Source organism: Scleropages formosus, chromosome 6 (genome assembly GCF_900964775.1).
Source record: "Scleropages formosus chromosome 6, fSclFor1.1, whole genome shotgun sequence".
In the NCBI taxonomy this organism is placed as follows: Eukaryota; Metazoa; Chordata; class Actinopteri; order Osteoglossiformes; family Osteoglossidae; genus Scleropages; species Scleropages formosus.
The window spans coordinates 36,613,945-36,639,964 of NC_041811.1; the positions used below are offsets into that span (position 1 = coordinate 36,613,945).

At 44.0% G+C, this 26,020-nt stretch overlaps 1 protein-coding gene across 1 annotated transcript; it reads right to left on the reverse strand.

Moving 5' to 3' along the window:
- Positions 1 to 1,955: 1,955 nt before the first annotated feature.
- slc4a5b (solute carrier family 4 member 5b) lies at positions 1,956 to 26,020 on the reverse strand. The gene is made up of 24 exons (XM_029252947.1): positions 25,831 to 26,020; positions 21,159 to 21,288; positions 19,880 to 20,040; positions 19,451 to 19,600; positions 17,745 to 17,840; positions 16,218 to 16,273; positions 12,873 to 13,030; positions 12,660 to 12,747; positions 9,666 to 9,820; positions 9,190 to 9,318; positions 8,549 to 8,723; positions 8,251 to 8,384; positions 7,671 to 7,942; positions 7,405 to 7,466; positions 6,962 to 7,153; positions 6,610 to 6,723; positions 5,806 to 5,967; positions 5,227 to 5,405; positions 5,011 to 5,083; positions 4,697 to 4,765; positions 3,699 to 3,872; positions 3,162 to 3,332; positions 2,581 to 2,689; positions 1,956 to 2,051 (listed from the first exon to the last, which is right to left on the reverse strand). Exons 1-24 carry the CDS (start codon positions 25,997 to 25,999, stop codon positions 2,029 to 2,031), a joined length of 3,201 nt encoding a protein of 1,066 aa, XP_029108780.1. The 5' UTR covers positions 26,000 to 26,020; the 3' UTR covers positions 1,956 to 2,028.

Sequence of the window (26,020 nt, forward strand, 5' to 3'; positions counted from 1 at the left end):
TATTGGAATATGAAATTAATCTGGACTTATTTTCATTTTATGATGTACCGGGGACTTGTGTTAAAATGTTCAGCTTTTGAACTTTCAACGATACATACACTTTTGTTTATACATTTTTCATTTCTATTTCTTCACTCTTCTTCTTTGTAAAATTATTGTCTGTTGTTGTGAAGCAGATGCAGTCTGCATTTCTGTGCCCAGAAACACAAATAAAAGGCACTCGGAGAGAACAGAAGAAGAATCAGTGTGCAGGATCAATAAAAAATAAGTAAAAAATAAAATTTCATAACAGTATTATGAAAAGTGTTACACAATATTTAATTTAATATACATATATAATACATCTATGCACGGAGAGGGTACACTGTGGATGTGATGCAATGCAGCACATTTATTATTATAAATACCAAACTACATTATACTATAAACTACATTACATTACAAACTACCCTAGGTCAGCTGGTAGTGTAACAGTTAGAAGTGCTGCTTCTGAACCCATAGGTCACAGGTTTGAATCCCACCTCCAGCTGTAGTACCCTTAAGCACAGTACTTGTCCTAAATTGCTCTGATAAAATTACCCAGCTGTATAAATAATTGTAAGCTGCTTTGGATAAAAGCACCATCTAAGTGGGGGGCATAGTAGGTTTGGCCGGGTCCTGCTCTTTAGTGGGTCTGAGGTTTGAGTCCTGCGGGTGGTGCCTTGCAACAGACTGGCGTCCTGTCCTGGGTGTGTCCCTCTAGCCTTGCACCCTGTGTTGCCGGGTTAGGCTCTGGTTTACCGTGACCCCACTCAGGACAAGCGGTTTCGGACAGTGTGTGTGCGCATCATCTAAATTAATAAATGTAATACTAAAACTCATTTAAAGTCACTGAAAAAACGTTACATATCCACACATCCCTGCTTGATCACAGTTGCTGACTGATTCTTCACATGGGCCCATTGAGCATTTGTCACCTTTAGGCCACTTTTTTTATTTTGTTATCTACAAGATCAACAAAAGCTTAATAATACAGACATCCCGATAAAACTACACTTGACGGGTTGGAAAAACAACAACTATTGGCATATAGTACAGCTGTTTTCCAAATGATAAGGGAATTGTAAACATGAAGCCAGACAATATACATAGACTTAAATAACTTTATTATTAGAACAAAGACTTTTTATTGCAGATGTTACATTGCATGTGTGATCTGTACAAGGGAGTACAGAGAGCTATGTCTACCTGCTGCACAAAAGCCATAGGAAAATTTACACATTAATTCATTAACTAAATAAATTAAATTAATATTTAATTTTATAACTGAAATTACCCTTCACAGTATTCATCACACGACAGTAAATGGCTTCTGCGTTTATACTACACCGTACTCAAAACCAAACATCAGTGGTAAAACGACTAAATCCTGGTTAATACAAACCCGTGCAAATTATTCCATATAACATGATTATAAAGGGAAAAGATACAAAGAGAAGCTTGGAGGAAACACAAACACAATCCGTGTTGGTAGAGAAACATGTCTGCATTTCACAAAGCACTTGTGTTAGGGTCTGCGTTGTGTACATATGTGCGTGTGTGAGTCCATACACACAGGCTATGGAGCTGGACAGTGAATGTAGTTGTGTAAGGAGGGGATTTTGAGTGCGACCGGACTGTGGCTGTAAGGTATGAGGAAAAAGTGGACAACGCTCTTCATGCTGTAAAGTGTAAATCTATATTTATGGAGGAAAGTGTCCACTATGTAAATGTACGTGACCAAAAAGAGTGTGTGTCCCGTAGCTTAGTTGGTGTGTATGGTTAGACTGTCAGAACAGGTACTGTCCAAAGATACATAGAGTGTGTCTGCCAGTGTGTGTTTATGTGTGTGTGTGTAAGACGGACTCTCAACTAGAGTAGGTATCGTCCATTTGGCAGCGTGCACCCCAGCTAGCGTGGCCTTCTGGGGGCTGCATCAGGTCACTGTAGGGCACGTGCAGTTTCAGCACACAGTACCTGCGGTCCAGGTCCGAGTCGTCGGGAGAGCAGTTATGGTAGGGGTGACCCTTCCCCTGTACAGACACATGCACCCAAGCATGGTGAACACACGTGGAGGGAGGGGTGTGGTGAACGAGGGAGGTAGAACGGACAAACAAAAGAGACAAAACAATATGAAGAACGCAAATGTAGACCAAGGGAATCACAGTATAGTGGGTATTGCGAAATAGGAAGGAAAAAATGGGAATACCAGCAGAGCAAAAAGAATAGAGGAAATGAAAGAAAAGCTTTAGAGTTTTCAATGTAAACTGATGGCAGTAACACTCTGAATGAGCTCCAGCCTAAATTAATGTAAATTCTCCCAGTGACTGTTTAAAGGCTCGCACCCACAGCATCCCATGCCTTTGTTCAACGTATCAACCGGACATCAGACTAAAGGGTCATAGAACAGTCAGACATGATGTCTGAAGGAATGAAGAAGTCATGCGTGTTGTACTGGATATGTAATGCAGTGCACTCATCCTGGATGTGTGCTCCACCAGACCAAGGTTGTAAGCTTTCAGTCATGTGCGTGGGGTTCAAAGGAAGGAATGGGGTACTCACGCTCAGATGCTGAAGCGTTGACCTGAGAGCAGGCAAGGGGAGGGGCAAGGCTAACAGAAGAAACAAGGGGTTCCATGGGAATCTTCACGGGAGGGTTGGGGTCTATGGGCTGGGAAGAGGCAGGGCAGGCACCAATGAGCATGCAGGAAAGACCAACAGGAGATGTTTACACTGAAGTGACACTGATCCACACAAATATGCACACAAAAAATCGAATATTAAGCACGCGGCGCTTTGACTTGTCCAAGTTGGCGTGTGAACAAAACTTATGCAGTCAGGCAGTAAAAACCACAATCAAGGAGACTGTACAACCACAACACAAGGAGAACACAAGGGCTGAGGAGGGAAGGGCCATGAGACACACAGATGACAGACAGATTAATAAGGTGCCTTTTCAGCAGTACTGTGGGACAAAAGGAAAAACACATCGTTACTCACCGAAAAAAGGGCCATTAGAGATGAAACAGTGCCTGGGATGCAGTTTCTTTACTTCATTGTGTGGTGTTGGCACTGTGTCCATAGTAACAGCTGTAAACAATCCTTTCTACATGTATGAGTGTGCATAGCGACATTTTCCGTACCTCCTCATTGCTGTCATCGTCCTGCCCTTTAGATTTCTTTCTGTCTTTCTTCTTCTTCTCATCCTCCTTCTTCTTCTTGTCTTTCTCAGGCAGAATGTCATCCAGCCAGGCCAGGTCATGTTGGGAGAAAACCAAGTCCAACATCTTCCGCACAACCATTAACCCCAGGATCTGTGAAAAAAACAAACCGCAGTCACCCGGAGCTCTGTGTATTTGACAGAACAATACCCTCAAATGCATATGGATACTGGTGCGGTAAATAAATAAATCCCACAGACTGAAGTACAACTGTTGCAATTATAATTCAAAAGAGGATCTATTGGGTTAAATGGTTCAACCAAAGGAGTAACTTCATTTATAAGGTGCAATCAGAGTAAATCAGACCATCTAAAAGAAAAACCTCCTGGACTTACTTCTCCAGGATTGTATTTTTAAAGTCCCCCTTTACATTGATTTCTTACTAAATGTTTGACTCAAGTGTCTCAGAAGCATTTTGAAGTAGTAACATCTTATCTATTAGGTGTTGGGACTCTGCACCATGACAGGGAAGACGATGGCTGCTACGGTGGACTTGAGGATCCAGAGCACGGCCAGGCAGATGATCTGCACCAAGGTGAAGAGGTGCACCTTCCTCAGGGGGACATGCCTCAGGTATGTGAAGTCAGGCTGATGTTTGAGTGGCATCAGGAACAGCTTGATCCGATCCCAGAACTGCCAAAAAAAAGGGGTCACACTTTCCTTAGTCCACCTTCCATCCATCCATCTATTTTCTTGCCCGCTTGTCCTTCTAGGGTCACGGTGGCAACAGAGAGAGCAGAGAGGCCCAGCCACCCCTGTCCCCAGCAACTTCCTTCAGCCCAGCCCTGAGGATCCCCAGCCATTCCCAGGCCACCTGGGAAATATAATCCCTCCAGCGGGTCCTGGGCCGACCTCGGGGCCTCGGCCCAGTTGGCCGTGCCTGGTATACCTCCAAAGGGAGGCGCCCAGGGGGCATCCATATCAGATACCCAAACCACCTCAACTGGCTCCTCTCAATGTGGAGGAGTAGCAGCTCTATTCTGAGTTCCTTCCGGATGTCCGAACTCCTCACCCTGTTATGGAGAGTGAGTCCCAACACCCTGTGGAGAAAACTCATTTCAGTCGCTTGTATCCGCGAACTTATTCTTTCGGTCATTACTCAGAGTTGATGACCATAGATGAGGGTGGGGATGTAGACCGACCGGTAAATAGAGAGCTTTGCTTTATGGCTTAGTTCTCCCTTCACCGTTACAGTCCGGTACCCTCCCCTCACTCGTGAAAAAGACCCCCTCCACCTGGGGCAAATTCAGGTGCAATGCTTTTCAGGGTGGGTGGCGCGTGGCATTGTAGCCTCTCGCGTCAGAAACTGGCTTCTAGCACATGGAATGTAAGCTTAGTCCACCTCCATTGTATTACTGGGAATTCTTCTCATTACTCAGGTGCTTAACATTTATAGTCAGCAGAGAGATGTAGAGTCATGCACACTCACACACAGGGAGACAAATTGAACCACAAACCTGAATACCGCCAAGAGAGGCCACACCCATGTACAGGAAGACACCATAGAGCACAGGCATAGGGATAAACTAGAGAGACAAAAAGAATCAGCCATTAACTCCTTGTACACAATCACACTAATCAAACTATCAATACGATACCATAAAATAACTACTGTAATTAAGTGTTATATTAATACAAGACACTGCTATGGATAGATGACAGCCCATAGTAATGTTCTATGCATTACCTCTTGTTCTCTATTGGAATGATTTTATATCACGTTCATTACAACCATTACTAATAAAATGCTGTCACTCTTACGGCTCCTCACCTGTAGTACAGGTGCGAGGAAAATGGAGACCCCCGTCAGCACGAATACCAGGATTCCTGTCAGCCTCTGCTCCCTTCATCGAACCCAGACACAAACACACAGATGCTTAGGACCAAAAAGCACAGGCTCAGCGAGGTCCATAGATTCCACATTCCTCTCCATCCCACTCTCAGACCTTCACCTCCCTCTTCTGCCCCACCACTTTCCAGTTCTCACCGCACTCCCAGGAACTGTGGCTGCTCCCCAGGTGCACTGGACTCACTCTCCATCTTGAGGGAGTCAATGTGAGCGATGGAGATGACAGTGGCTGCCACATACCAGGGTAGACCCAGGAATGAGCAGGTGGCCATCAGGATGCCGACCCAGAAGAGGTCCAGGTGGTACCCACACCCTTTCTGTTCCAGACACAGACAATGACAGAGGGGAAAGGAGAGTCAGAAAACACTGGAACATGGTGCTTGATGCTGGGGAAAGTGGGAAATGATATTACAACACACACTAACAGCATTGCAGTTACTGCAATTCATGGTCGTAGGAAAGAGGAAGAATGAAGAAGTGGGGAGAACTCTTCACGCCAGTTTATTGGAAACAGATAAATGTAGTTTGACATGAGTACTAAACCCTTGCTGCAGATGTTTTTTCCCCACACAGTGCTATTTCAGTTGTTGGGTAAATGAATATCACGCACTACATTCTTTTCAGACCGGTGGTCCGGTTGGTTTTCGGTGCAATGAAGTTCAGCACATCCTTCAGAGCAAACAATGAAACAGACTGGGTCCACAACCGTTCACGTACCTTGAGCTTGTTCTCCTTGCGGTTGACGATGACAGCGCTGATCTGCTGGTCCATGAAAATGAGGATGGTGACCAGCAGAGCTGGGACGAAGCTGGCCAAGTACATCCACCAGGGGTTCTTCCCAAACGGTTTGACGATCCAACCGCGGCCTGAGCGAGTCGGCTAAAGGGAGCAGTCCATTAGAAAAGGGAGCAGATGCGTGGTATTAGAGGCACTAGTAAGCAAGCGGAAACAGTTTTGTGCATGGACCTAAACATGCGCAGACATTTGCACTCGCACAGGCATAGCCAAAGGAGCAGAGACCATGCAACACATCCATACCTTGAACTCTGTGGGCACTATGAGCTTGGGGGTTTGGAGCCCCATTAACATATCGAGACCCACGAAAGTCATGATTGACATGAAGATGGAGAAATCACTGATGAGTTTTCGAAGCTGGACGGCCAGAGAGATGCGACACAGAGAAAGATGGAAGGGTAAAGTCAAAATCAGATGACTATAGATGATTTTGAGAGAAGGAATAAAAGCAAAAGCACGTAGGATATTAAAAATGTGTCAAATTTAGCGGTAGTGCTTAGACCAATTTTTGGCATGATTTTATAGACTTTTTTTTGAATCACAAAAGGCATTATTTTTATTCAGCAACATAGAAACATTACAGAAATACAATGTATGATCATCGTCTTAATATCCAAAGTTCCCTAATTGTGTTGTAATACAGAGTAAACACCAATAGCACAAGTTCACTGGGGTTTTGGGGGGACTGGGGAACAAGTGAAAAATAAGGCATGGTGAATCTGGGACCTTGATCTCTGTGGGGACGTGCAGTTTGGGAGTGTCCAGGTTCAGCAGGTAGTCCAGCGTGCAAAAAACCAGGATAGAAATAATGATGGCAAAGTCACTGATGAGGGTACGGCACTGGGGGAAGAGACAGATGTTGAGGGTGGGAGGTACGGGGAGATAAGGGAGAGAGAAGATGGGATCAGCATGATCTGCCTAGTCAACCATGCAATACTCCTGTTTCATGGACCACAGAAACAGCGGTGTCAATCATTTAGGAACCTAAGTTATGCTTGTCTTTAACTTCCCCACCTCGGTCTCTCATATGAAGTAGAGAACCCGCCTGTGATTTTTTTTAACACTATGCCAGCCTCACCTTTGTGGGGAAGTAGCGGCTGAATTTGAACTTCTTGAGCGTGATGGTCATGGAGTAGGTGCCAAAAAAGAGAATGAAGGACATGAGGGCCAGGTCAGGCACATACTTGCAGGAGTTGCCCACCAGGGATCCCCCGTACTTCAGGCACTCCTTCTTACTAAGCTGACTCCAGTCCAGAGCCGTACCGTTCAGCTGGGGGACGGAGGTGGACAATGAATGGAGTTTCTTAGAGAGAAGGCTGATACTGAGCCAGTATTGTACAAAGACAATGAAGAACACACATATAAATAATAAGACACAGGGAAAAAAAGAAGAAAATGCTGTTTTTCAAAACAACTAACGTGGGCCATCACAGAATAATAACCAAATTGTGAGACATTCACACGGTCATGTTGTGATCAGTCGAAATGTCAGTTTATTGCCTTACTGCCATCAGTACTTACCACGGGCAGATCGCTGAGGCTCTCTACCGCGGTTGGGGCAGAGTTGTTGGACACGGGAGACACTGTTCCGACACAGTATCAGCATAAAGCAAATGAAGGGGAAAAATAAAACAAAATTCAACATTACAGTGTATTTGTAGAAGCTGGAGGTGTTACAAGAAGAACCAGGACTTTCACTGCACTCAAGCAGCTTCAGTAAGGTCAACGGCAACGTTCTAGACTCTATTCCTGAACATGCACTGCTTTTGTGCTGGTGTCATGCTTACCCTGAGTGGGGGCCTGGCAGTCACACTTGTACATGGTGACGTAGTCGGGATTGTAGCCCCTGTTGATTGGGTAGTACTTGAAAGAGCCAGCCATCTTCTTGATGGCATCAGAGATGAAGATGAAGGAGATGAGACTAGAGAAGCCCTCCTCAGTGAAGCGTGTGATGTACTTAATGATGTAACTGGCATCTGTAGCAACCAACACCAGGCACTGAAAGCAGGAGTGGAGGCCGATCCACAGTCGCAGCTCCATGTAGTCAATACTGTTGCTCCTGGAAGGGGAGACGAATGTAGATGAAGACTGCAATGCAACATTAGGTCATGTGATCATTTCCTAAATGAAAAGAAAACTATATGTAAAAAATTTTGTTGGAGAAGAAGAAATGTAAAAGAGATGATCTTTGAAACGGCTGATGGTATAACCAGTGACACCAAAGCCGAGATGGGTCGAGTATTGACTGATACAGGAGGTCCATGCATTAAGATGACTTTCTTCTACGTGGTAAAGTACCTTTTGTGCTTATCTATACCCCCTATCTTTCTCTAGAGCACTCCATTGTCTGGCTGGGCATTAACTCACTTGCTGAACTCGTAGAGTAGCTTCTCGAAAATGAGAATGGGTCCCGTGGAGCTGAGGATGATGAGTGGCTGGCCACCAAAGCAGCAGAACACGACACCTGCCAGAGCTGTACCCAGGAAGCTCTCCATCACTCCCTGAATAAGGGAGTGAATCATTTATTCATTTAGCATTAAGAATGATTAAAAACATAGAACCATCAAATTCCTCTAATGCTCAAGATCCTCAAACACAGGACAGGTGGCAGGCAGCAAGGTCGAGACAAGGGGGGAGCCGCACTGAGGTGTGGTAGTGAACATGCCTGGTAGTTATCAGTGGCATCTCCCAAAAGTCCCCCGAAGGTGATGGCATTGGTAATGCAACCTAGGTAGATGAAGAGCACTGCCGAGATGGATTGGATGTGGAAGGCATCGTAGAAGTCACTGAGCAGCCAAGGAAGCTTCCGCTTGATGTCCAAAAACAGACCACCACAGAACCTGCCATCCAAAGACTCACCCTCAGTACGAGTCTGTTGTCAGCATTGTGTTACATGGACTGTGTTTTTATAGCTGGTAAAAGGGCACTTTTTGTATAGTAAATATAGAGTATACACCCATCACAGGTGGAGTACATAACACTCTGTAGGCGCTCTTGATGTGGTCGTCAAGAGTTGACTTTGACTGCATCGCACTAACAACAAAAAACTGAGCAAAAGAACAGTAATACCTGTCAAGTCTGAGATATCAGGATAGTCACTGAATATTTTCCTCTAATGTTCTGCTTTGCACAAAAATGTCTAAAGAGACCCAAAACACCCAATGATTCCAGGTCACATCACCAGTGATTGTAAATGCAACAGCCAATTAATCGAGTTAAATCTGAGCACAAAGCAAAACAATTCATATGCAGCAAATACTCAAAAAAATGAGCACCATTCAGCCCTTGGATTTGTTTGTGACAAACCTCCCGGTAAATTTTAGTTCTTCTCCCAGTTCATGTGGTGCTGGCATCTCCTCGTCTTCAGCAGATCCACCTCCTCCACCTGCTGTCCCGTTCATCTGCCCAAGCTCATTGAGGGAGAAGACTGACTTCCTGCGTGCATACAGAACCAAAACAGACCAAATTTTAATATTACAGTTTTAGATATTATTAGCGTCATGCAGGGTGGTGCGGTGGTGCAGTGGGTTGGCCCTCATCCTGCTCTCCGGTGGGTCTGGGGTTCGAGTCCCACTTGGAGTGCCTTGTGATGGACTGGCGTCCTGTCCTGGGTGTGTCCCCTCCCCCTATGCCCCAGGTTGGGCTCCGGCTCCCCAGACCCCGTATGGGACAAGCGGTTCAGATGACGTGTAGTGTCATGCAATTTAGTTTCTAATCTATTCAAAATATTTCATTATTACTTTTTCTAACCCATGCAATCAACAACCTGGCGTTAGTCTCACCTCATGTCTGCCGAAGGCACCTTCTTGGGGGGCTCAATCCGGATTTTGGGGTCCCACTCCCCTGGCGGCAGAACGATTACCTCGTCCAGGAACTCATCGATGCCAGCAATCAGGTCTTCACGGTCCCTTGCTTTGTAAGCCACGTCACTGAAGAGCTGGAGGAAGGGAGGAAGAGAGAAAGTTGAAGGAAAAAAATAAGAGCAAATTTGGGGAGCACTTCCATGAAAACAATACGCACATATGCTCATACTGTTGTAGGCAAGCAGCGCAGATTCACAGATTTCCACCAATTTTCACTCGATTCATCTAACAGCATTTTTTTTCATTAACAAGTACGTTGGGTCATGGCAACATAGATAGAATGAGAACACCAAGAAATCACAAAAACAGGTGGTCCCCGACACACGATGGGGTTACGTTTCACGAAACCCATCGTATGTCGAAAATATCGTAAGTTGAAAATACATTTAATACACCTAATACACACCTCTGCGTGACAGACTGGGAGATGCGGATCGCTGCCGCTGCCCAGCATCACGAGAGAGTATCGTACCACATATTGTTTGCTCAGGAAAAAATTCAAAATTCAAATTATTTTTACTGAATGTCTATCGCCAGCTTGCCATTGCAAAGTCGAAAAATCATAAGTCAATCCATCACAAGCCAAGGAGTATCTGTATAGTCATCCCTTGACTTACAAACTCTCTTTCTCTGTATCTTACTCTGCGAAAAAATTTTGGTATAATGGCTCTTGGCTTTTGATACTCAATTTTCAACTCAAGTGCAAGTGCTGTAATGTACTGTAGTTGGCGCTACTGTACCATCGGAGTTTTCCCGTTGGTTTTCTGTCTAGTATTTTGCTTGACAGCCAAGCCTCCCCCCACAACTCACAATCACCTGTTCTTCTTTTCCATCGTTGAGTACAGGGACAGTTCATTACAGTACATTGCCTTGTTTGTTTATTTTAAATTGTTGCCTTGTTTTTTAAATGTAAATTTCACTGTTGAATGTTAGCTGCTGTTTGAAGGATATAAAGAAAACACAATTTGTTTCCAAAACATAGTGCTTAGAAACATACCCATGGAGTTGTTCATATCATCATGAAATCGTGATTCATGTGTCGGCATTCAAATCTCCCCATCTGTTGACGTGATTCACTTTTTTTGTTTTATGACATGTTTGTCGCTTGTCGAAAATTGACTGCTAAACAAATAAATGTAAATTTACATTTACATTTACAATTATTCATTTAGCAGACGCTTTTCTCCAAAGCGACGTACATCTCAGAGAAAATACAATGTGTTCATTACATTAGGAGAAAGAGAGACATAATTGCAGACATCTAATTCTTAAGTAAACCTTGTTTGTTTCTTTCCACTTTATGCACCAATGTTCATCGTTCGAGTAGGTGCACAAAACTCAGCATAGACGAACCCTGATCACCTTTCTACAATTTTGCTTTTTTAAAAAAGGTACACAAACATTTACATACAATACAGGAGTAGCGGCTGTGTAAAGGCTTGGCTAGATGTGTTCTACTATACTGAAATCACTGGTTCTTTGAGTGATATTTGGGGAAATTGGTTTGGGTTTTTCGGATGGATGGGGAACACTTTATTATCTTTCTGCATTTAAAATAATGGGAAATAGGCTTTCAGCATCCAAAATTTTGTTACTCGCACTGTGTTCAGGAACAGATTCATTTTGTAAACCAAGAGATTGCTGTGCATCTACATACATAAGACAAGGGCAGAAGATTACAGTATTTCAAACATCTCATCGCGTATTACGAGTTACACAATCCGAAAAGGAGTCCACGCTTTCCTGAATTACCATGAAGACATTAATATGTCAAGATGAAAAAAGTATGCTTTCGTCATCCGTATACTGTGATTTCAAAGAGAACATCAAGTGCAGAGCATAAGAAGAAAATACGTCTCCTTGCCAAGTATGTAAGAGTAATGAACCTGTCAAGTCAAGTCAAGTCAAGCTTTATTGTCATTCCACTACATGTGTGGACATACAGTGGGACGAAACGTCGTGTCTCGCAGGACCACGGTGCTGTGTAAATAGCATAAATATAAACATGCAACACTAGACATAAGGACAGCTTTTATACCTACATAACTAATTTACTAAGTCGGTAATCTAAAATTAGTGCAAATATACATATACTATAAACAGTTAACTATACAATACAAGTACTTACATAATAACTGTACATGATATTGTGCAATAGAGGTATTTAAGAAGGAATAGCGCAATATGATTTGTAGTGCAATCTGTGTTCCATAGATTTGTCAAAAAAAGTTTGGGTCGTGGTTTAGCGAGAAGAAAACGGAGGGTGACGACCCTTTTTGTTAGAGTTTTTGAATAGCTGAACAAATTTGGTAAGCTCAGTCACATTTCCATGTATGAGAGGTCTATGAGTAGCTATAAATATTCATTTAAAATATCAGACAGTGTGGACTGAGAGGCTCAAATGTAGCTTTTAAGTGCTTAAATGAGTGTAACTCCAGGAAACTTTGTATCCTGTTGCATTTCCCAGAATCAACATATCATTGTGTCTGGAACGGCCTTTCATGACAAACACAGTTACGATGTCTCTGGAAATATCCTATGATATATGTACTAGAGTAGTATAGTAGATAATGTATTACCAAGATTATTGTCCTGGTTCCATCTTTTTTTTGGCTGTTAAATTTTTACAGCTTCTATTCAAGCTTATCCTCTACAACAATGACATAATTAAGGATTTAAATATGCTTCAATATTTTTAACAGGCCTTTAGATTTTAGACCATGTTTGTCCTCTGCCTTTGCTAATCTGCTGCATCCTTACGTCAGCCAGTGTTCCGCACTGGTACACAAAGGGGCACTTCCACACTCTATTTTTATTAATACAAATGGTTTGAATGTTTTCCCACTATATTCAAATAAATCAGCATGCCTTCACACATGTTCACAGATACTCAGCTAGTTTAGATGCACTTACATCATCCACCATGAGGGTGGCAATGGCACGGCCAATCTCATTGTAGGACTTGCTTTTACCCTGGGGGCCAAGCAGCACGAACAAGAACCTAGAGCAAGGGATGACAGACGGTGTTACTGGTGATTCAGGGACAGACACAAAGTGCGTCAGTGGGAGCTCCGAAAAACCTCCACGGGTGCCCCTCCAACTTGGCTTCAAGGAGTCATGCATCACCTGGTTGGCACAGGAACTTCCGTTAAGCCCCCTAGGGTGGTGGCCTGGGCCAGGCGGACGAAGGCCACAAAAGGCTTCTCCAGGAAGTCTACCTCCCCCACCAGTACATTGGATGCTTCTGCATCACGGGGGATCTTCTTCATGAACTTGTTCTTCAGCTAGGTAGGAGTGTGAAAGAGAGGACACCACACTCTCAGTGACAGCTAATCGCCAAGAAATATGAGCACAGATACACATGGGCAGTTATAGAACATACACCAATCAGCGACAATAAAGTGTTCCAACACATATACAACAAAATCTGTTTAACTATAGCATATATTTAGTATATGTACTTATTGTCTACATGGTATTTTACAGATGTATATATTATTTAAAATGTATGGAGAGAAATATTCCAAGTTATGCACAAGGAAATACACACACACACACACACACACACACACATTTTCAGAACCGCTTGTCCCATACGGGGTCACGGGGAACCGGAGCCTACCCGGCAACACAGGGCGTAAGGCCGGAGGGGGAGGGGACACACCCGGGACGGGACGCCAGTCCGTCGCAAGGTACCCCAAGCGGGACTCGAACCCCAGACCCACCAGAGAGCAGGACCGTGGTCCAACCCACTGCGCCACCGCGCCCCCCGCACAAGGAAATATCAGCAATAAAAAATGGTAAGAACAGCACTGACCGTATTCCTCCGGATGTACTTGCAGCTGTTACATCTATTTGAACCTCTAAGCATTTATGGCATAATTACACTAGAATTGGACATAGTTGCCCTTAGAAAAAAGGGATTCATTGACTAGAGCAGTGAAAACCAATCCAGCGCAGTGATACTAGAATAAAAAGCACATGTCTCCTTAGTCTGTGTGAGCAGGTGGTCGGTGCAGCCCAGGGCAGGAGGTGGATCTGTCCCTTGGACACCGCCGATGGCCCACCCCTGCCCTCATGGAACAGCGGAATGATGAGGACCAGGTGCAGCACTTAAGAGCCCATCACAAGGACTTTCTAAGCAGCCGGTCTGAGAAAAGTGGGGACAGGAGTCTGACTTGGAGGGGAAGGGCTCCCTGGGAGGGGTCTTGACTGGAGGGAATGTCTGCTGTGCTTTCGGTGGTTCTTCTGTGTCCAGTCTGGGGGGTCTTGTGAGGAAGGGGGTGATTTTCCCCAGTTTTGTTATGGCTTTTGTTTGTGAATAAATGCTGCTTGGCTGGAAGAACCTGGTGCTCTGCATCTAGCCCAGTGAAAGGGGCTGTCTCCAGTCACATATGGGATTGCACAATATACATTCATCCCCACCATCAGGGTTCACACTGCACGTTACACGTCACAGTAGACGGTGTCGGTGTCGAACCCATTTCTATCTCTCCATCACCCGCTGCGCGTGATGACGAAGGCACGAGGGCGACCGGCTACGTTAACTGAAAAGGAAGTTCGATACGGTACTGACAGCACACAGAATGTAGCACGGACATCACATGTAACATACCATAACATTTACCAGCATAATTCTTCCTAATACACAAGTGAGCAAGGGATTAAAATGTACCCTTTTCCTACAAGGTATTTAAATGAAGAGTCACGTTGTACAACGTACTTATTTGCAAGTTCATGCAACCTACAGGTGTGAAACCCTTTAAGGAAAAAACACGCAGACTTCTCACCTGATCACTGAAAAAACCTTAATGTGCACGGCCGCTTGAAAGTATGCGAACCCCCGTGTACCTTAGTTTTACCACGAAATGGCTGTTTAATGAGAATCAGTGTTTCTCGTGTGAGATAACAGGTGTGTAATGACAAATTCCATATGTTATTTAGAGGACATCGTGTGTATAGTAGAAACACACAAGTAGTGTAAAGGTGTAAAAAATAAGCGATGCCCAAGTCGTATCAGTTACATCAGGTAGGGAAGTAAAATCAGGGGTGTAAATCACCAGTTATTCATTTTATACATTTATTTACAGACTTAATATTTAGGTTTTATACGTTTACCGTAATATTTTCTAAGGATTATGACCATCCATCCCTACAGGGTACTTTCGAGCAGCACTGTAACTCCAGTGGAGTTTCTCAAAAATGTCCTGTCCCTCTTACTGTTGTGGTGCATCAACGAAGTGTAGGACTGCATCTGTACCTGGTCACGGTGCCTCTGTAAGACTTGCTGTTATAACAAGAAATCTCAGTCACTACTTCATAGTTTATGTGTTAGTATAAAACACGTGAACAGCACATGGTCTGTGCTTAAATGCGTATTGACCCATAATCTTTTAATTCTACTTCCAGAGTCAACTTAACGTCGCCTCGGATGTGAAGAAATAAGCATTGTTTTGTTTTGCTGACCTCGATCTTTTGTGTCGCTCACGCTGAGCTGTGAGACGCGGCAGTCTGAGTGTCGACGGTGCGTACGGATCGCCAGCGGACGGTCCAGCGGACTGTAAGAGAGAAATACTGTGGTGCTGAAGGGACAAGGTGTGGTTTTCTGCCACCTTGCTGGGAGTCCATGGTTTAATTCTGGAGGGGGGGCTTAATAATCCCGCTGGAAATTTAGAAGACAAGGAAAATCAATGGGAAGTCACTGGGAAATGGTTTCTAATGTCTCTTAACCATCATTTACTTCAGCCACCCCCCACCCCCCACCCCCCATCCCCATCTTTATGTTGCATTATTTGACCTTTCCAGAGAAGCGAGGTCCTGGTGCTGTCAGTCAAGGGCAAAAGTAGGAAGATGAAAGGGTGTCAATCACCATAGGGGTCAAGGGCTAACTTATTAAACTGGACTCACACACATCTAGGACACAAGGGTGGAGGTGGGGGGGGGCGGTGTTTGTGGCTTTGAAGATCAGAAACAGCAGAGCTTTTGTCTCAAGTGCCCAAACTCTGAGCCCCCCCATGTTGAACAGCGAACAAAAGCTGACCGACTGATTTTCTACATTATATCGTCAAGGAAGAATGATTAAAAAAACAATAAAAAACGGACTTAATGGATTTTCTGCTTTTTTCAGTGGCCCACTGACTTCTGAAGGGATTATGCTGACGCTGTTTCCTGGCCCACTAGAAAACATGCTGCATTCCTTCCGTCAGACTCCTCTGGAGAACAGACACACACACACACACACACACACACACACACACACACACACTAACAGAGGTGCGAAGGACAGAGCTGCAACACCACGCACTTGACAGCACTGGAATGAACCTCAGTGTCGCCAACGTTTCCACATCACCAAACTCAGCTCGCTGATGTTGGCTGAAGGGTTTGAGCAACTCAGAGAAAACGTTTCCCTTCCGCACACAAACACAGGCAAGAGGAGACCGAAGAAACAAAAGAAACGTTGTGCATCACCTGGTCCGTGCTCGGTGCGTCCGAGATATCGTTCATACTCCGGCTCTGAGAATGATCTGGAACACAAGAACACAACCGCTCACGACGTGTCTTTGCTTTTCTTCATCCCTCGTGCACATTTTGCGTGCACCTCTAATCGCTCTTTTCAGAGTCCAGGCATCGCGCTCGTCGGTCTGTCGCCCGATAACGGCGTCTCCCCGATGCCGTTCTCGGCCGAGCCAAGCTTGACTCCACAACGAGCGATCAAAACAAAGACAGTTACGACTAATTCCTCTCAAAGCTGATTTGAGAACAAACGAATTAAGGGGGAGAACGGGAGTAAACCGGACGCTTGCAGACGGCCTAAGTCACGAACGAATATGGCACAGTCGCTAGTAATCCTTTTAGTGAGAACAATGTGAGAAATCCTATCAAATGGGTACATGAACAAATATAACTTGTTGATCCACTCAAACAGTGACGGGAAAAAAGAAAGCAGAGCCTCTTTCGGCTCCATCCTGTTGCATATTAGGACGTGGCCAGCCGTTCTCTAGTTCTCGAAGAGTCCTAAAAACACATAAATATGACCTCATGTAACAGATATTCATTTGTTATCATTTATTAATCCAAAAATAAAGTTGATGTGGGAAACGTGTCCCTTTACTGCTTAACCCGAGTACATGATGAGCTGATTGAGAGGAAGTGCGACCATGTGGACACAGAAGCACAAAGCCTGACATTTTCATTTCGAGCTTTAAAATATCTGTTCACGCCGTGCGCAGAAGAGCCACGGTGCTTGAGACAGCTGGCGGCTGCCTTTGGACCTGTGGGTCGCAGGCTCAAATCGCACCCCTGGCTGTCATACCCATGAGCAGGGTACTTGCCCTAAACTGCTCCGGTAAAATTACCCGGCTCTATAAATGGGTCAATATCTGTGAGTAGCTGAGCATCGTAAGTCACTTTGGAGAAAAGTGCGAGCTGAATAAATGAATAAATGCAAACTTGTTCATGCACCATTCAACTAGGGTCCGCCAAACCATCTCGATAGGGTTAAGGCTTGAACTTTGACTTAGAGGTCCGCAAAACTGTGGTACGTACAGATGTTGTCTCCAGGTGTTGCTATCAGACTGGGCTCTTACTCTGATGACTCTTCCTGGCGCTGAAGGGGTTCTGTTAAATCACAGTCTGCGCTTTTCACTGAGCTTCAAATAATGAGGTTCAATTTATGCACTGTTAGGACTTTGTGAGCCGATGTCCTTAAGCAGGTTGTGTGCACAACTACGGAGTTGCTTTCTTTTCCATCAGTGCAAGTCAATATGAAATAAATAGTAACCACACACTGCTAATAATTTGCAGCAGTGATTTACTTGTTCCACGGTGCAGTAAAATAACACTTTGTAGAATTATTAGCATCGCTAATGTTAAATTTTGCACCATACGTCCAGATCTTTCATCACAGACGGTGGATGATTAAATTTTCTCCGGCAATGACCCATGTCCCGCTCGGCAGCTCTGTGTCCCCAAGGAGGCGCGTGGGGCTGGACTCACGCAGACGGCCATAGCTGCCGGCCTGTTTCACGCGCAGGTCCTCTGTGGAACGGTGGAAACCGGCACCTGGTTTGGGGTTTCGATTCGGACTGCGGTCTGATATGTGGCGGGGTGGGGGCGTAACATTTGGAGGGAGGGAGGTACACAGAGAAAGAGAGAAACGGGGAGAAAGCCCAGGATGAAGATACCAGTTGCAGAGAAAGCAAGGAAAGACAACAGATAGACATGATAGGACAACAGATAAAATATGAAAATGGTGGAGTCACTTTCTATTGCTTTTTATTAAATTTTTTACAAATCAAAATTTCTTTTTGATTGAAAAATGTATTTCATTTTATTAAAATAGGGGACAATCATTCATACTTGCAAGCAGTGCTGGGTGAAATACTCTACAAAGTTAACTAATCGGTATACATGATAAACTGTATATAACTTTATTTGGTTAACTGGAAATAATTTAACATTTATTCTTTTAGCTGACACTTTCCTCTAAAGTAACTTACAATTATTTACCCCTTCATACAGCTGTGTAATTTTAGTGGAACAATTTAGGGTAAGTACCTTGCTCAAAGGTGCTACAGGTGGAGGTGGGATTCGAACGTGTGGTTCCAAAGACAGCAGCACTAACTACTACACTACCAGCTCTCCAAAGATTTTGTGTTTAGACTACTAACTTTAACCTTTATTTTAGGAGACATATTTGTATTAACATATATTAACACAGCAGGCTATTGTTCGTGCACAGTTCAGCCTGGCTGAGGTGTAGAGGAGGGGATTCGAACGAGGGCTCCTCAGTTCACAAGGCAATGAACTATCCTACATGCTGCCGCCATACAAAATACAACTGATTTACCTGTTTTGTTTGTTATAATCATTATTTATTCATTTAGGTATCAACCATCTCGAGACCAAAGCGTCTTAAAAGGTTTGTACACTAAGCGAAATACAGTGATTTCCCCATTATTGTATCCTTAGGGAAGCAATTCGAAGTGGGTAGCTTCCTCAAGGGAACTACAGCAGGAGCAGGAAAACTGAAATTGACAGCAAACAAGCAGCTCGAACCACTGGGCTGCCTCCTTTTTATGTGTTTTTGTACTGTTTCCTTGAGTTAGTTAATGCACATCGTTTAGCAATGATAATTTCATGCACCAGTATAGTACAGTCTTTCGCCACCTTAGCCAGGTAATCCATTAGGGTAAGGTGTATTCTCATAAGTTCAAGACACAATTACCATTAGTGTGAAATTTTTTTTTGTTCCTGAGCTCCATAACTGGCACCCTTTCATGCTAAAATATCACCAAAACCCAAAAAATAGACAGTTTCTTCAATAATTAAAGTTATTTCTCATAACACAACATAAGACAGTTTAATGTGATTAATTACTCTGTAACATGGTATGGTTGTCTCTCTGCACACACTCCACTCTTCCTTAGCCACCTTGTACCGTACACTTACTAAATGGTCACAAATGAATTGTGTCCACCATATTGTTGTTGAAAATTTTAGAAAATAATATCGTTTTTAGTAATGCACCCAGCACTTTCCTTTCCCATTAGATGCACCATGGAATGGACTGCACTCATTACCATCCCCAGTGAGCGGGACACATACAGAGCACAGCGATGAAGGCAGAGAAAGAGCTTCAGGAGGTAAGTGGACACAGACAAACGAGGGACATGTGGACACACAGACTGACAGACACTCACTGGTGGAACTGGATTTCCCAATGTCTGCCAAAGAACGATGTATGGGCTTCTTGGTCTGATGCCGGTGCTTTCTCAGGAGAACAAAGACGACCTTCTCCCTCAGCTCCGGTGCGAGCAGCCCATCCTCCACCTGTCGCTCCACGACTTCATCTAGGGGTTGGGGAACAACAGAGGGTCCCTGAGGAGGCTCGCTCACAAAGAATCCTTGTGGATATGGGACAATATTTCCTGCACTTCATTTAAAACTCTTCATGTAGGAAACGGCATGGAGTAAATTCATACTTCTAGAGTTCACCACATGATCTTGAGAGCATCACCTGGCTTCTCGCATTTTACGAGTCACTGTAGTTTTAAGTTGCTTCACACCACACCAACTGTTGATCAGCTGAAGGATGATGATGATGATGATGGTAAATGGGGCACACTTACCCACAATCTGTGGAAGGGAGTAGCCTTCCAGGTCCAGCAGGATGGAGCCGGTCTGCAGGCAGGTGCGGAGCTCAAACAGGCTGTGCAGTGACAGGGTAGAAACGTGTGGCTTGCTCCACCTCTCTCCACCCTCCTCCACCTTCTCCTCAAACTTAACCCACCTGTTCAGAGGGACAAAAATGCCATAAGGAGGGGTACAGGTAAAGGGAGGGAGAAGGCGATGCACAGAGTTGCTCTTGTTGAGAGTAGACACTGATTTTAGACACATTCAGTGTACAGTCAGTATTCCCGGTGATCTCTATGTAAATTCTAATGGACAAAGTGGAGGTGTTAGCAAAAGTACCTCAATCTGTACCCTCATTGGCCACTTCATTAGGTACATCTTGCAAGCACTGGAATTGGAACCCTCTTTCACCTCTACAATAACATGGATTCAGAAACAAGGTGCCGAACAAGTTCCACAAGGTTCTTGGTCCATACTGGTTCAACAGCTTCACTTGGTTTCAACAGATTTTTGGTTGGCACATTCATTTAGCTAAAATTGCTTTTCACTCCAACCCAAGAATAGTCTATTAGCTTGAGAGGTGGCAAAAGCACTGTCGTGTTTGTGGATCTATTCTGTGATACCACATAATGGAATCAACTTTAAAAAATCTAGACTGGTCATGAACAAATGAAATGTGGTCAAAAGCAATGTTTTGGTACATTGTGCCGTTTAAAAGATACTTAGTTGGTGCTAAAAAATCTAATGTGTGGAATTAAAACCCCCACAGCATTACACCACCACCACCAGTTTGTACTGTTGACACCAGGCAGGAAGGATCTGTGGATTTATCCTTTCAATGTCAATTTCTCGCTTTGCCATCGGCATGTCATAGCAGAAACTAGGAAATTACAGAGCAGTAATGTTTTTCCATCCTTCAGTCATCCAGTTTTGGTGACTGCTTGTCCACTGGGGGAAACAAAATTGTGCATGACATTTTAATGCACAGTTTAACATACGGTCACTACTGGTTTTCTCAACTGAACTGAAATTAATGAAAACAATAATACCATGGATGTGCCTTGTGCAAAGGCCTCTGTTAAATTCTACTAAATTGCAGTGAAACATGGACAATAATAATATAAACAGAGTTTTACATAGAGTATAACTGTAAATGCAGAAACATGTAGAGACACCCAAGTTTACTAGTTTTAGACCAAGCATGTGGACTTTTAGCATGTGTGCAGAACAGAAATACTCAGTAGAGTGGCATGTGTGTATTTTGGGAGGCTTCACCTGGCGGATTCCCTCCACTCCAGCTCACCGCCCTCATGCTGCAGAGTGTCCATCTCTGTGAACAGGGTGGGGGTGGGCGCATCATCCTCATCGCCGAGGATGTAGCGCAGCCGCTCTGCTGCTGGGGAGACTACAACACAAAGCAGGGGCCTGTGGTCAGGTGGCCACCAGCAACACAGTGCCAACCCCTTACACACTCCTGCGCACAGCCGAACCCGGCGCCGCAGTGGCTACAAAAAGTTTTCACCCCTTTCAGCTTTTTTTCACATTTTATTTTCTAACAGGGAATTAGTCTGATTTATTCACAAACTCTTACCACTGATGACCACAAAATAAATGTTAACTCCAAATATTTTGCTAATTATATTAATAAAGACAAAGACTGATAAATACACAAATAGTACTAAATGTAATACTTGTTAGAAGAACCTTTTTTTACAAATGTACCTCTGAGCCAGTCTGGGAAAGTATCAGCCAGATTCAAACATCTGGGCACTGATATATGTGTAATACATATGTAATTGCAGTGAGCATGAATGTATGTCATAAATAATATTTATAAATTATTAGTAGTATTGATGTATTCTATAGTCTTTTGGTAGTTTTCCTCATGGAACACATATCTTCACCGCAGTCCTAAATCTCTTGCTGATTACTGGGGCAAGATTTGTCTATGTCTCCATCCACTTTGCCTCCTTTTTAAGAGAGGGATCCCCTGAGCACAGTGCTCTGATCCCAACATTCATGGCAGGGACAGTGTCCTTGGGACGATGGACAGTGCTGAGTTCATGCCAAATAGCACCCAGCACTGAGAGCAAGTCTTGCCATTCTTGGTCTGTTGCCCCAACCTCTGCCATAAAGAACCTTAACAGTTAAATTTCACAAAGACATCTTGGTGACCTTCTTTTCAAGTCCTGCTCCTGCATGGATGCTCATTTTTGTTGGATATTCAGCTCTGCACAAATTCCCTGCCGCCCCATGTTCTCTCAGCCTTTATGATGGAATCGGGAGTGCTAAAGGGTACCCTTCACAGACAAGGGTAACTACTTTAAATTCAAGTGAAACGCTGTAATATCTAGATGGGTGCATACTACTATTTTAGCCTGGAAGAAAAATAATTGCTTTGGGATTTATTTAGGTGTATCTTGGCAAAAGCGGTACATCTTAAGTTGCCAATGAAGCTATTTCTTTGTATATACAGTGATGTTCATAATAAGAAATTACTGCTAAATTTATAACCGCAGGTTGTGACTAATGTGATGGCGGTGATGCAACTTAAAACACAACCATCCACATCACACGCAATCCTCTCATGAGCTAATGCAGCCCATGATTGGTTCATCCTGTGATAAATTCACGTAAAGAGGTGTCCCCTCCAAATCATCGGCGCCTCCAGTTCACACCCCCTCAGCTTGCAGTTGGGAGGTTAATCCAAAGAGACATTTTCAGGCAGACAGTCAGTCAACGGCAGGACTCTCCTGTGTGATGTGCCTTCAAACTAATCATTACTCTCATTATGGTTTCATGTTACAATCTTATTTTTAAAAGAACTTTTCAACGAATTTCTGCAGTTATTATAACTTTGCCAATAAAAGGATCACAGTAAAGAAATATATTCACATTTATATTATTTGCACAATATTTTGAGCAAAAATCTGAGCGCACCTGGGCTACCGGGGCAGTACTTGAATGGGACAAACTGGAGCAAAGAATCAAAGCAGAGCAAGTATAGAGCATCTCTCTAAATTCCTTCACAAAGGCTGGGAAGAGAACTTTGGAAATTCCTGAAACCTGAAGACGAAATTCCTCATGAAACAAGTTTGCCTCCAATAAGTGTACTGCAACTTTTGAAAAGGACAACCACAATGCCAGAGGTTCCCAGGACCCCTATTTTCATGTCTAATTCATGTGGCTGATTAAAATAATTATCATTCAGCCACAATGTGTGTTGTTTCAGCCAGGATGGTATTAACACTAGAGAGAAAGTAACGGGGAGGGAAGGTTCCGGATGGCGTGGTGACGGAAGACAAACGGCTTTGACCCGGAGCCTGAAGAACTGATGCAAGTGAGAGGGTTGGAATGTGGGGATACTTGAGAAAGCAGTGGCAGTGTAAATGTTGAGACAGCAAAGTGCCGCGGCTTTATTCCGGATCCGACTGACCCTGAAATGTGGCCGACAAAGAATTTTTTACAGCGTACTGTATACGCACACACACACATAAAACTACATTTCTAAAATTCAATAGCATATTCCAATAATATATAAGGAATAAATAAATACAAATGTTGCTGCATAATCTCAATGGTTTGTATCCCACAATGAAAATGAAAAGAAATACACAGCGACAAGAAACACGGAAAGAATTCCTGGGAGGCGGACTTAGAGTGAGAGAGACAGACAGATAGTCACACCTGTGGTACTGCTCGAACCCTTTACCAGCAAGCTGCATGGAAGGGCGTGCGTAGAGCTTGTCATTGGGGGCGTGAGGCTGGAGTGGCAAAGGGAGGGAAAGCGCGTCGTTTTCAGACTCCTTTGGGCACCGTGCCTGAGACAGACAGACGTGGGACCGGCGCAGCAGCAAAGGTGTCGGTGATGCGGCCTGTTTGCACTCCTCTCCTCTCTTCAGTCTCCTCGCTTTCTCCTTCTTCCCATACGCGTCTCTCTTTCGGCATCAGTGTCTTCCAGCCCTCTTCCTTTGAACTTTGTTTACTCGTTGACGCTTCTTCAGAGTTTCCGCAAAACACCTACTTAGATCACCTCCAAGGTCCTCTACTGTCACTGTCTTTACCCCTTTAGCCCCTCAAATGCGGTGCTTCCTCCCACTCCTCCAGGTACGAGGCCAATGTCATACACCGGTTATACCGCGCTGCTTTCTTAGGTGCTGTGCAGCACCTAAGCGGCTCAAAGCTGTTCTTGCATAGTTGCGAGCTGTGCTGAAACGCTGGGCTGGAATGAAAAGCTCCAACTGCTAGAGGCTGAGGAGTTGGACAAAGCCTGAGTCTCCGCCTCCAGGACAACTTTGGCATCCTTCCCTTTCTCACACCACTCTTCATCCTTCACTCCTCTCTCCTCCCACAAACATCAGAGGACAATGATGGACAGTGTTTGTACTGAGCTTCCGTTCATACAAAGTAGAGGTGTGATGTTCATCATGAGTGCTACCTGCCCTGTTCTCCTTGGAGCCTGCTTTGAGTAAAAATGTATACTGAGGAGTTACAGTTAGTACCACTATCACTGCAGTGTTTAGGTAACTCATGGTAATTCTAAAGCACTCTGATGATGAGAGATTTCGAAATGCATGCACGTTTCCTTTAAGGCTTTCCATGCTACTCGTAGAGAGGCTTTAAAAAAGCGTTCAGACCTTCAAGTCCCTTTAAAATGTGCATGGCTCATAGGATGCAGAAGTTGTTTAGATGCCAGAGGCAGCGAGGTTCAGGGTGCTGGATGCGAGGTGGTTTGACCCAGTTTTCAAGTTCCTGAGGCCTAATCGGCTTACAGACTTCAGAAGGACTTGCTCTTGAGGAGTGCAATTCCCCCCATGCTGGGAATTTAGTTTGTTGTGAAGTATTAATCACAAATTGCTCAATATTTCACAGGGCCGTGCCACGACAAAACGGGTGATGCATGAGACAAACAACCTTGGTCAGACTTTCCTTGCATAACGAGTATAATTTATTCCTGAAGATCTCTCTGTAAAGTGAGATCTCACAAAAAGAACTTTTTATTATCATTCATTTAAATGGAAAAACTATTTAAGAATTCTAGATCCACAAACTATTTTTCCACCTGGGATCTATTTCACCAATTTTTATCACCAAGTATGCAAAATTCATGCTTTTTCTTTTAATCGCAGAGATAATCTAATGAAAAAACAAGACCATATCACCTGGACTCCTTTAAATCCAGGCTTAAGAGCCACATTTTCAAAATTGCTTATACACATTTCATATTTGCATACTCCTTTTTACTGTCCCTTTGCCCACTTTCATCGTCATTTATATTACTTTTTTCTCTTTTTATTCTGTTGTTTGAGGGGGACATGACTTCTCACAGGTCCAAGGCTGTGAGTTCAAGCACAGGTTCAGTGTGTAGGGACTTTGTACGTTCTCCCCATTTGCACTTGTTTCCTAGTTTATTGGAATTTGTCCACCACCTCTGACTTCTTTCCACAGTCCAAAAACATGTTCCCGTTAAATTAGAGGCTCTCAATTGCCCAGCAGTAAAATCTCATATTTGGCACAGAAGCCCCACCCGTGTCTTTCGGTTGACAAAGTTAGGAGAGATCGATCGTCATGAACCAGTCCATCCCTCAATAAATGGGGAATCCATCAATCCAATGATGATTTGTGACCACTTGTGCAATGTTGTGGTGGTCCAGAGCTTGTCCCAAGAACATCAGGCACAAGACAAGATGCATCCAGGATATGATACACTCGTTCACTCACACACTCACACTCAAAACTGTCTGTTCTCATACGGTGTTTCTTGTAACTGTGAGCTTGACTGCTGGTTAAACTAATTTCATGGTACAAATTACATGCAAGCCAGAATTCTTGCAAAAGAACCCCTATTATACAAGAGAAGTATATATGAGTGTATATGTCTATAGGTGTGTGTATGTGTCTCTCTGCATGTCTAGAAAGACAACAGACAATGAACAGAGTATCTCACTAGCGTGGTTGATGTCAGAGAGACTGTGGTCTTGCACATCCACCGTTTGGTCGTCTTCGCACTGCTCCGACTGGTCTCGACCATGGTGTTCATGCCGGTGGCGATGATGATGACGGTCCCGGTCCCTGGAACGCTGTCTCCTCCGCTTGCGCCGGTAGCCCCGTGGCATGGGCACACCAATGTAGACAGA

Coding starts and splice junctions, on each gene's coding strand:
- slc4a5b (XM_029252947.1), bottom strand. CDS start 25,999: ATGCCACGGGGCTACCGGCGCAAGCGGAGGAGACAGCGTTCCAGGGAC. Junction 6,724..6,961: donor GCCGCTACTTCCCCACAAAG/GTGAGGCTGGCA, acceptor CTCTTCCCCCAG/TGCCGTACCCTCATCAGTGA. Junction 4,766..5,010: donor TCCTCGCACCTGTACTACAG/GTGAGGAGCCGT, acceptor TTGTCTCTCTAG/TTTATCCCTATGCCTGTGCT.